The following is an 11,752-nucleotide window of genomic DNA, read 5'->3' as shown; positions in this document are numbered from 1 at the left end:
TGAAAAGGGGAACGGGTTGAGCTGACATATAGGAAAAAGCACCAGCCAGCTGCCAAATTTACTCTCTCTGGTGGTAGCAGATGAACAATGAAATTGCAGACCAATCATGAGGACTGACAATAATGGATGTATTGGGAGGTAGCTGTATTACATATCGATCTCGATTTTTCAATATCAAATATGAAATAATGAATTGTGATGATCGCTTTAATTTAATCACCCATTTATATGTCCAACTTAACAAATGAAATTGGTTCCCTTGGAAATTGCTCCTTGTATCTGCATGAACTGATATTTTGATACTGCCAGTGAACTACACAGTTTCAAGTTTTGTTTTCTTTTTCATTTTTTTTTTATAATTTTTTTCCTTTTTAAACCATAGAGATTTAAAAGGAAAACTAATCACTTCAAATCCAATATGGAATAAGAGATGAAGATCTTGCTATCATTACTAAAAACCCTAAAAAAGGTTAAGGTAACAACAACTAATTCATAAACAAAGATAACCCAAAAAAGGAAGCAGACTTAAGGGTTTTAGAGAGAAAATTCAAGCCACTCAAACCCTAAAGGAAAAACCCCTAAAAGATCTTGCTAGCTATAGCTAACCTTTTTATTTTCATTTTATTTTATTTTTTCCCTTCCCGATTCGTCTGGGCTAGCTAGCTAAGTTTGTACAGGCTTGACTGCTGGTACTGGCACGCCGAGATAACACGGCGAGCTTATGATAACATTGTTATATTTCAAGCACATTCCCCCAATACCCTCATTGTCGTTGGATGACTCGGGTATCTGACTAATCAATCCCTCAATCTCCTCCTCCTCCTCCTCCTTTGCTTCAACTTGCACTTCCGCTACAGCTCTTTCTTCAGCTAATTCTGGTGCATATTGGTGTTCGCTTTCGTTTCCATCATCAAGGGGTGGAAAGAATGCATCATCGTCATCGTCATCATCATCATAATCGTCATCCAAGTGCACGAGCTGCAACGTTAGATGACCGTTGGATCTATGGGCCCGGAAGTACTCGTGGCGTCTCGCCCTCTCTTCTCTAAGAATCAACCGGCCATCATTCGTGTAGTATCTCTTCAACACGAACAGCATGTGAGAAGGCAAATTCTCCGTGCGTGCAAACAAGGAAATGGGTGGTGGGAACTCCCTCGCCTTCTTCGTCCTCGAGTTTCTACCACAGCTGCTGCCACTACTACGAGCATGTTGCGTATGCGTTGGCGTTGGCGTTGTCGTTGTCGTCGTTGAAGCATCAACATTCATCATGTGCACGTCCTCGCATTTCTTCATGTCGAGACAACTCTCCATGCCAATATAATCACCAATGTGAGAGAAAGCCGGTGATGGTGGAGGTGACATTAAATTCGACGCCATTATGCAAGAATTGTGATGCAGCTTTTGGTCATTATTCTTGGGACAACATAGTGTTAGAGACTTGAAACCAACTTCAATTTCATGGCCTTGTGAGGACGCCTCCATTTGAAAATTGAAACGCACAACGCACAAGAGTTTTTTCTTTTTTCAGGGACTTGAACAAAATTGAAAAGAGTGTGTTATCGAGAAGAGGGAAAATTGTAGCAGGGACAGCTAATGATATCTGCGACGTCAAGATTGGCCAAGTACGTGGCGTTGGAGATATTGACAATCTCATTCATTAGCAACTTACCTGTATTAGAAAATTTAATTAAAATACGTAATTTGATTGTATTATCTTACAAATTTAAAAAATGATAAAAGATTTTTTTTTTTTAAAAAAAAAATCTTAGTTGTACAGCAACTTGTTAAACCTAAAACAAGGTTGTACAAGCTGTGAGCGTGGCTCTTTATTTGGCATATCCACGTGTGCTAAGATATTTTCACTATCCTAATTAACACAATCAAATACAAAAAAAATAAATACATATTTTTAAGAAACAATTATTCAGCTTAATATTGTTCAATAATTAAAAAAGAGAAGAAGAAGAAGAAGAAGACGAAAAGAAGCGTATACGCGTCCAAAAAGCTTGCCAGTGAAGGGTGAAGAATCCCGCTCTAACTTGCAAACGTGGATGCCAATTTATCCTAAACATGCTAAACAAATCATCATTAATCAAATAATCGCTTCTCTAAATGAATCCTAATTAAAAAGATTTTCTGCAAATTAGTATTCACCGAATTAAATTGATTATCTTGAGCGAACTAGAAAACTGGCAAAAGGGCATGCAATATTCAGAGCTTTTAACACTTGACTTATCGACGCACTAAATTAAAGCTCTTTAAACCCAGAAACAAGAAGGCACAGATCAAGCAATTAAAGAAAGAGAAAATTAATAAGATTACTATGTAAACTTACTTGAAGAAAATGGACGAAGAAGACGAATCATGATGATGATGATGATGATGCAAGAGTCGGATTTTTCTCAAGGCTGTGATAAGTGATAACAATAAGAAGAAATATCATAAGAAGTTGACAACTCAAACAAGAGGAGACAGGCATTTGGTAACGTTTTTGAGCTTCTTCTCCTCGTTTTCACGCTTCTTTATTTCTTATTTTTCTGGCATTTTTTCTCCTTCTATTTTTCTTTTTTTTTTTTTTCAAATATCTAAAACTCTCATCTTAGAATTATACTGCCGATTTTTAGGCGGGGTTTTAGGGATTAAGGTGTTCACCGAGCCATCTCTCTGTGGACTTTCTTAAACCCCTCGGCCATTTCGGTTTTGTATAAAAATAAATAATTTTGGGATAATCTTGAATTAATTTTTTTAGACTTTGAATTAAATTAAATCTCTTATCCGTTAAGTTGGGTATTAATAAGATAATTTAAGTTAATGTTATATAGCTAAAATACTTTTAGATAATGTTTCCGTTACCACATTATAACTATTAATGCAGCTAATTACCGAAATTGCCAACCACTAATTGCTAGTACGCACCAAAAATAAATTAATTAAACGAAGTGGATTGCCACAATTTTGCTTGGCTTGTGCTGGAAACAGCTAGCGCGTCTCGGTGCAATTAGGAGCCGTTCTTGTGCTGTTCAATGTTTTTTTCACAGTCAATGGACTGAATTAGGCGATGAAAATTTCAATATATAAATCCAAATCCAATTAAATCCCTTAAAATTATTAGAACCGATCAAAAATCATTTCATTGTTCGTTTTGAGATAAACTGGGTCGGATTTAATATTCCTATAAAAAAAAAAGCAGCTTTAAAATTCCCTCTATGGCTCTATTTAATTTCTTCAATATATTTTAAGAGCACATACGGTTTCCGTATTCACAAACGTGAACTTATTGATTCTATTAAACATCATTTCTGGCAGAGGAGCAATCAATTAGTGGGCCGAGCTCTGCATTTGGGTTCTGATTTTGGGCCCAAAAAACGGATTCTGTATAGTAGTACCTGAGATGAGATGCCCCAGGCCCCCAGCTAACATAAGGCCGATTTGGAGTTATTCTGACTTGTGAGCAATAAAATAAGCTTATTAATGAAAATTTTTAATAAAAAAATGGAGCTCCGTTAGCCGTTAGGGGACTCGAAACCGTGCCTCACCACTGGACAAACTAAGAACCGTGGCTTATAAGTTATATCAATTATTAAAACACTGCGAATAATTATTCTATTTTCAATAGACTTAACAATATTGAAGTGCTAATTGGAGCCTTGCCTAACGCTACCAACAATTATTTAAAAATCAATTGAAAATAAAATATTTTAATATTGTATTAAAGTTTTTTATAATAGAAGAAAATATTTATGGCAGATAATTATTAGTCAAATAATATTTAGAGTGGATTTAATTAATTAAATGGGATTTACCTTCCTCCTTGATATAATTTTAATGATGGTCAAATTTCTACCATGCACAAATTCTGTGTGTTTTATCATTTGGTTCTGCTTTTGGACAGTGAAGCGAGCATTGTCAATACTTCAGGTGGTGGATAAAAGCTTATCAACATATAATGGGGGATATTGAAATAAGCGCTACATTTTTTTTTTAATTATGTTATTCACACATTGTTAATGGTATTACAATAAACATTATAATTATAAATATTTACAATCATACTAAACAACTAAGATCACTGTCATACACTAACTCATTAAAATAATTGTTTAAATATTTTAAATTCTCTTTAATATTTGAGAAATACCTACTCCACTCATATTTTCTAAGAGAGAAACTGTCTTTACTTAATTAGTTAATAATTAAATCAATATTAAAATTAACTTTCATAATATTTTTATGTAAACTCAAACTCTTACGCTTAATATTATAAATGTAAGATTTTTCTCATTAGACCAAAGGTGGATTGATAATTAGCGCTACTTTCAAACGTGTCACTCAAGATAAGCAACGGTGCTTTTTATAACTTTATTTCCCACTTCCAGTCTTCCCTCCAAAAAAAGACAAAAAAAAAAAAAAAGGGCGGAGCTGGAGTCCTCGATTAAAAAAAGCGCACAACACGCGTCCGTTTCGACACACGTGTCATCCGTGGGTCTTCCCATTTCTCACTAGTCACTGTCACTCTCATTATCTTTGTTTCAAATTTTTTTAAAATTCAAAATCTTATTGGCCCACTGTATGATTATTACCATTCCAAGCAAAACCTCTTTAACATTATTGGTACTAGGTTTTTGATGTGAAGCACTTACTAACGTTTCCAAGCGAAAAACGCATCGCATTATTGGCAAAGTTGGCATTTAGGCTAGTGCGCACATTACAATACACACCGCCTGAGTGCACTTTAGGACTCTCTGCTCTATCAGCTTTCTACAAAACACAGCTCAGAGCTCACTCACTCAGGTCACTCTCCTTTCTGAAAAAATGGTGAATCTTGTGGCGATTTGCATGTTGTTTGGTTGCATCCTGTTGGACGGATCGGATGCGGTGTCGTTTTCGTCGAAGCTGGTGCATAGATTTTCCGATGAAGCGAAGGAGAGGTGGATTTCGAAGAGTGGAAACGTGTCAGTTGCTGATTCGTGGCCGAAGAAGAACAGCGTCGAGTACCTGGAGCTGCTTTTGAGTAACGATTGGAAACGGCAAAAAACGAGAGTGAAGTTACAGAGTAATAATAACTCTTCGCGGAATCAATTGTTGTTTCCTTCTGAAGGAAGTCAAACTCATTTCTTCGGAAATCAGTTTTACTGGTGAGTGAAATTCTTCAGCGCTGTTTGGTTCCCAAGAGGAGCAAAAAAAGAAAGAGTAATTTTTAGGGATGTTTTAGTAAAAATCAATTTTAATCGGCTTTTAATTCTTTAATTTATTTTTGTGATTATTCAGGTTACATTACACGTGGATTGATATTGGGACACCAAACGTTTCGTTTCTTGTAGCATTGGATGCTGGGAGCAATTTGCTTTGGGTCCCATGCCAATGCATACAATGCGCTCCTTTGTCTGCCAGTTACTACACTTCTTTGGTAAACATGCTACCATTAAACCCTCTTTTGTCTTTTGAATAATTATTGCTTCCTTTTAACTGGTTGATATGCTTAGTTTGATGCACATCATAAGTTATATGTGAGATTAGGCCCTGTGAAATGTCAATTAAATGACAACTACCAAGTGTTTTGCTTGTTTAAATTTCCTGAATTTTTGAATCTTAATAAAGTGGTGATTAAATAAGCATACTATTATCCTTGTGAAGTTCCAGTCACTTGGTATGTGAGATTGAGGTGTTTTGGCTTTTAATTCACAACTATTCACTAGCTGTCGAGTATCAGTGGGTAGGGGTTGCTAAATATTAGCTTCCAAGTAAATTTAGTAATTTAGCAAACATTTTAGCTGCTGTGTTTTCAAATAAAGTAGAAGCACAGTATCAATCATAACTGTGTCCGCCCAAAAGTCTATCAGCTGTCTTTTAGCATTTTACTAGTGGCTGGCATCAACAGCTTAATCAATATGGTAAAGAATGACACTATTGAAGTATAGTACCAATTTATAGTTTTTTTCCCATGTTACATTATAGTTTTAGGAAACATGTAAGAAGAACTTCGGTTGTGGCCTTGTTAATAGCACTGTGGAGTACTTTGGGTCTTTGGGTAGGATGGTAACAGATTTAGCATTTTAATTCCAATGATTGATTGGCAGGTGCCTCCTCGTATTTGGGGCATCCATTGTGCAGGATAGAAATCTGAGTGAGTATGATCCATCTTCATCGAGCAGCAGCAAGAATGTCTCTTGCAGTCATCCCTTATGCAAGTCTCGTTCTAGCTGCAAAAGTTTGAAGGATCCCTGCCCTTATATTGCAGATTATTCCACAGAAGATACCTCGAGTTCTGGTTATCTTGTTGACGACATTTTGCATTTGGCTTCTTTCAGCAAACATGCACCCCAAAGTTCTGTGCAATCATCAGTCATTATAGGGTTTGTTATGTGGTTTTGCCCACCAACATTGATTATCTTGATATGTGTGATAGTTTCATAGACTATGGTCTGGTTTCTATGAATGGTTAACTTGTTATTATTCAATGCAGCTGTGGAAGGAAGCAAACTGGCAGTTATTTGGATGGAGCAGCCCCTGATGGTGTAATGGGATTGGGGCTTGGGGATGTTTCAGTACCAAGTTTGCTTGCGAAAGCAGGATTAATACAAAATTCATTCTCTATTTGTTTCGATGAGAATGATTCAGGCAGTGTTTTCTTTGGAGACCAAGGGCCTGCAACCCAACAATCGACCTCATTCTTGCCTATTGGAGAAAAATAGTAAGTCATTTGTTACTTCTCAGCTAAGGCACATCTCAAGCGTTTTCTAGGGATGAAACTCAGGCACTTCTATTAGCTACTCATTGTCCTGTCAATTTTATAACATCTTTGTTGACTGTGCAGTAATTAGCTTGTTATTTGATTCAGTGACGCCTACTTCGTTGGGGTGGAGTCTTACTGTATTGGAAATTCTTGTCTTACACAATCTGGATTCCAAGCACTAGTTGACAGTGGTGCATCTTTCACTTTTCTTCCAACAGAAATTTATGCTGAAGTTGTTATGAAGGTGCTTGTTTTCCTCTGTTTTGCATTGTATATATGCTGTCTTGTTCTGTTGGTTTAAATCTTATTTTTTCTTGATTGCAGTTTGACAAACTTGTGAGTTCTAGAAGGATTAGCCTCCAAGGAAATTCCTGGAAGTACTGCTATAATGCCAGGTTGGCTACTGAATAAGGAGAGCTTTTTGAAACTTCTTTTTTTAAATAAGTTCAGAGCTCATGTCAGCATTTTTGTGTGGAACAGTTCAGAGGAGATGCTTAAAGTTCCTGATATGAGACTTATATTTTCTAAAAACCAAAGCTTTGTAGTCCGTAATCACATATTTTCATTTCCTGAAAATGAGGTTGGTGATCATGCTTGTTTTTCTTACTTTACACTTGAATATAATTTTACAGGTATACTTATTTTACAGAAATAGTGGTCTATTTGAAAGGTGGGGTATAACAGCATGAACTTTCAGAGCTGCAGAATTTCTTTTCTTGTGTGTATGTATTTTACTTGTGTTAGGGACATGGACTTGCTAAAATCTGTGGAGACATTGTTGAAAATTTCAACTCTATATACTCTTGGATGCACCTTTTGTATTCTGAGATGTCTTTCAATTTTATTCTGTTGCTAGTTCTCTCTTGTTTAGTCCCTTCGGTAATTTGAAGCAAAACCTATTCATGTTTGGTTACTGTATTCTTCGCTTCTGTTGGGATGTTGTGTGCAGGGATTTACTGTATTCTGTTTAACTGTGATGTCTACGGATGGAGACTATGGTATCATTGGACGTAAGTACATACTTCTGCCTGTTGATGTTGTTACTTTTTAATTATTTTTATGATATGAAACAGAAAAATGTTTGTTTATGAAGAAAAATGAAAAATAAGAGCGAACTGAGGACCACAGTGGAAAAACAGGGGTCAGTTCAGAATGAGAATTTGAATAACGTCTGTAGTCAGATGTTCACCCCTGCAGCAAAGCATACTTATAGATACAAACTAACTTCAGCTCTGTCTTAGTTGAGATGGATAAGGAAAAAGAACAAGCTAGATATTCCTGAATTTTCTGTCTTCCTGTTTGTTCCCCCCCCCCCCCCCCCCCTCCCCTCTTCTCCCAAAACAAAAAAAATCCGCCTCTGTTCTTAATGACACTTTTTTGTGCAGAAAACTTCATGATGGGTCACCGCATCGTCTTTGATAGGGAAAATTTGAAATTGGCTTGGTCACATTCCAAATGTAAGTTCCTCGGTTTTATTTTTTTCTTGTTTTAGTTTAAAATTTATTGTTTTTCCTTAAAATTATTTTGTGCAGAAGAATTGAAAAGATCTTTGCAATCTTTAGTTATTGTTTTAAGTTCACAAAGTTGAAGGATTTAGTTTAAAGATTGCTTCTAAAGTAGGACATCTAAAAGTTAAAAAATTTGATACCAATTAGGACATCTTTGCCATTTTATATTAATTAGGGAGTCTCCTTTATATCATCTTCTGCGTTTTGTCTACTTTACTTTGAATAGTGATTTGATCTTCAACTTGCACTCGTAACACCATGTAGCTCACTTGTTACATGGAGATGGATACTGAACAGATTAGATGTCCAGTGCACAGTATAGATTTGAATATACCTTGAAAGTATTTAACTTTATCAAGTTACCTTGGTGGGGTTGTATTAATTGGATTATGTCTAGGTTTTCTGTTTCCTGGAATCATTTTTCTATTTTCTTCTGTTTTTGGTGAAAACACTTCTTAATTTATTCTACATCATCTCTGCCTTACAAGCTAGCTTTAAATGATATGATTCTGGCTTCACAGGTGAAGAAGTGATCGACAAGTCACATGTGCACCTTGTGCCACCACCTGCCGGTCAATCTCCAAACCCATTGCCAACCACAGATCAACAGAGCACCAGTAATGGACAGGCAGCTGCACCTTCTACTGCAAAAACGGCTCCGTCCAAGTCCATTGCAGCCTCAGCCCAGCAACTTGACTCTGTTCTTCGTGTAGCATGTTCATTGCTTGTGTTAATGTGTTTGCTCCTATCATCCGATTAGTCCTCACCCGCTCTTGTAAATCTGTTGTCTATTCTTGTCAACCTCTCCCATCTTACAAAACAGCTCAGTTTTTCTATTAGGCCATTTGTATTGATTGGGGTTGGTGGAAGATTTCTTTATGGGTATGTCAACTTTTGGTTCATTTATGTTTTTATTAATGCATTATTTTTAAGGCTAATTCCATTCCACGCGTAGTCATTTCTCGATTGCTTTGATGGATTGATTAATCTAGTAATCTATGGCAAATATTAATTGCTACAATGTGTTGCAGGATTATGATCGAAACAATACCGACGTGTCGCAGTATTATGATCAATACAATGCCTACCGGTAAAATCCTATCAAATCCAAGAAGATACCGATTAAATTAGTTAGATGAAGACAGGATTGTCTTCTTCTTGTACGCTTGACAATAGAAAATCATTAACCTTTCGCTTGTTTGGTTGGTGAACCAACTAATAATAAGTTAATGGCAAATGAATTAGGAAGATTACGCCTTAAGATATGAGCTTAAGCCACCTTTAGCTTGTTTTAAGGCACGGTTTGTTTTTCGCGTAAATTAACTAATGTTAGTTACATTATGGGTATGGATATGTGGAAAAAATGTTAATGAATTGCGAAAAAGACCATGGAAAAAATGTAATAAAAACAAAGGTTTAGTTACATTATGGGTATGGATATGTGGGCGCGATTGGTGTCGAGGTCCTTTTCGGTATCTGCTTTGAGCAAAAGTAAAAGGACGATGGAAGCCCACTCGGCTTCTCGCTGTGGACAATTATTGCAATTTGCTCGTCTTTTTAAGAGCATAAATAATTGATGTTTTTGTTGCATCGGCGCCGTGGGGTCCGAGAAATCTCTTATCCCAAATCAAAAGCCATCTTTTGCGAATAAGTTGGGAGAAAATCACCCTCTCTTTTTCCTTTTTGAGTGATGGATTTTGGTCATGGAAACAAAAAGCTTGGACAAGTGTTAGGGTTAACATGAACTCCGTAGGTCGTTTCAATCTGAGTCTCAACTCTCAAGGTTATAAAAAGCATTGCGCGAAAGATAAAGCATGATCGAAGATTCAAAGTGCTAGAAAGCTTTAGCTTTTAGTTACATCAAGAATTCTGAACTTTGGGTATGTCCATATGCGTGAATACCTTGGCACCTTGGAATGCTGGATATCGTTGCCAATAATTACTCCAGCAATAATCTTGATATTGAATATAGAGTACTAGTCATCTAATGTGTAACATTACTTAACACATGTTACCCGTTAGATGATCAGTACTGCATTCAATACACTGACACAATTTTGTCAACACAGAATCTGAAAGTTTGTGATATTCGGATTATGGTGAGAGCATTGGTGATGGAGACTGCAAATGAGTTATCGTTCATGTACGGCAGTGAAGAAGCCCATGTATATATTGCCAATGCAGTAAGCTGGTCCACTATTGCAGGTGTGATCAGTTTCGTGTCCCAAGGAACGGAGTACAGGGACTGTCTCTGGAAACCTACGTACAGCAACAAAGAAAGCTACGTGACATGGTTAATTTTAATTCATAAATCCTCCGCCACACACATTTTAATTCCTTGCGTAAACAGAATAAACTTTATAGCGAGAAGATATGAAAGAACCATGAAGTTTGACATTTCTTTATGCTTATTAATTACTGAAAACGCTACATCTGCTAGATGCACGTAAATCACTGGTTAGTGATTTAGTTACTGGCCCATGAATTTATTGCTATGTAAAATGGAAGCACCTGGATAGTGGATACCTGTCAGTCAATACAATACACTACAAATTATAAAGGGGGACTTGGTGACCCCGTTGCAAATTATCCATGGTCGCTTTTTTTAAGTATCAATTTAAGGTTAAACCACATAATTGTGACATTTTTAATTTGAAGATAAAAGATGGTGGTTTAATCTTAGTTTGGAATATTAAAATATGTGAACATTTACGCTTCAAGTATTCTTAATAACTGTGAAAATTCATCTTGTAATTAAATTATAAAATCTCCAGCTGGGATGTCTTCCATCAATGCATTATTTTATCTTATCAGTGAAGGGTAACTATATTATATTTCTTTAGATAATACAGAGTGATTAGAATGAAATGAAAACTTCGTTTTCATGGAGGAAGCTCGGAGCAAGGAAGCTTTGCTGGGTGATAAAACTTGGAAAGTTGGTGCCCCAAAATAATCAATCGCCTGAATTTTGTGGCCACCTGTCACGAAATCATTTGTTGGTTTTAATTTATTTTATTCTTTGTGTCTGTCTTTTTTTTTTTTTTTTAAATTAATTATTATTCTTTTCCACAGTTCCACCGCCCAAATCATACCTCAATCAAACCAGAAATTCACAAGTGGACAATGGCTATAAACAACATTACTATCAGGTAAGGTTCTTCAAAGCTACCCTCTGTCTCTCTCCATGAATATATATATATATATTTTTAATCTTTCGACGTGGCCTACATATCACCCGTTAGAATCTCCACTGACCACCACGTTTCACTTAGATCCTTGGGTACGTGGCCGCTGCTGATGACACCAACATCCAAAACCACACTCCGCCATTAAGAAATACATTAAATGTGTTGAATGATTTTGGTCGATTTTCATTCAACTTTTGACGATGTCTCTTTCCACTAAAGTTCACTGTTCATCCCTTTCACATTTCTTATACCCAAAGCATTTTAACTCTTCAGCCTCAAATTTTCCAAAAAATATCTTGAATTTTGTAAGTAATTAAAATTAT

At 36.2% G+C, this 11,752-nt stretch overlaps 2 protein-coding genes across 3 annotated transcripts; one reads left to right on the top strand and one right to left on the bottom strand.

Moving 5' to 3' along the window:
- Positions 1-663: 663 nt before the first annotated feature.
- Positions 664-1,538, bottom strand: LOC18041830. Its single transcript, XM_006433986.2, has one exon. The coding sequence runs from the start codon at positions 1,480-1,482 to the stop codon at positions 664-666; it is 819 nt and encodes a 272-aa protein (XP_006434049.2). The 5' UTR covers positions 1,483-1,538.
- A 3,082-nt stretch (positions 1,539-4,620) lies between these two features.
- LOC18040868 (aspartic proteinase-like protein 1) lies at positions 4,621-9,325 on the top strand. Of its 2 annotated transcripts, XR_002905573.1 has the most exons (11): positions 4,621-5,135; positions 5,269-5,407; positions 6,112-6,353; positions 6,464-6,691; positions 6,839-6,977; positions 7,058-7,128; positions 7,214-7,313; positions 7,683-7,743; positions 8,119-8,190; positions 8,763-9,123; positions 9,273-9,325. XR_002905573.1 is itself a non-coding variant. In XM_006433983.2 (10 exons), exons 1-10 carry the CDS (start codon positions 4,813-4,815, stop codon positions 8,999-9,001), a joined length of 1,614 nt encoding a protein of 537 aa, XP_006434046.1. In that variant the 5' UTR covers positions 4,621-4,812; the 3' UTR covers positions 9,002-9,179. The 2 variants fall into 2 exon arrangements, 1 of the variants encoding a protein (XP_006434046.1); XM_006433983.2 differs by lacking the exon at positions 9,273-9,325 and having other exon boundaries at positions 8,763-9,179.
- Positions 9,326-11,752: the final 2,427 nt, after the last annotated feature.

Source organism: Citrus clementina, unplaced genomic scaffold (genome assembly GCF_000493195.1).
Source record: "Citrus clementina cultivar Clemenules unplaced genomic scaffold, Citrus_clementina_v1.0 scaffold_5, whole genome shotgun sequence".
In the NCBI taxonomy this organism is placed as follows: domain Eukaryota; kingdom Viridiplantae; phylum Streptophyta; class Magnoliopsida; order Sapindales; family Rutaceae; genus Citrus; species Citrus x clementina.
Note: the sequence above shows the minus strand (reverse complement) of the source record. Positions and strands in the feature narration are given on the sequence as shown.

What these genes read in the sequence shown, in the direction of transcription:
- LOC18041830 (XM_006433986.2), bottom strand. Translation starts at nt 1,482, where the DNA reads ATGGAGGCGTCCTCACAAGGCCATGAAATTGAAGTTGGTTTCAAGTCT.
- LOC18040868 (XM_006433983.2), top strand. Translation starts at nt 4,813, where the DNA reads ATGGTGAATCTTGTGGCGATTTGCATGTTGTTTGGTTGCATCCTGTTG. An exon ending in CCAGTTACTACACTTCTTTG is followed by an intron (nt 5,408 to 6,111) that starts GTAAACATGCTA and finishes TCCATTGTGCAG; the next exon opens with GATAGAAATCTGAGTGAGTA. An exon ending in ATGCTGAAGTTGTTATGAAG is followed by an intron (nt 6,978 to 7,057) that starts GTGCTTGTTTTC and finishes TCTTGATTGCAG; the next exon opens with TTTGACAAACTTGTGAGTTC.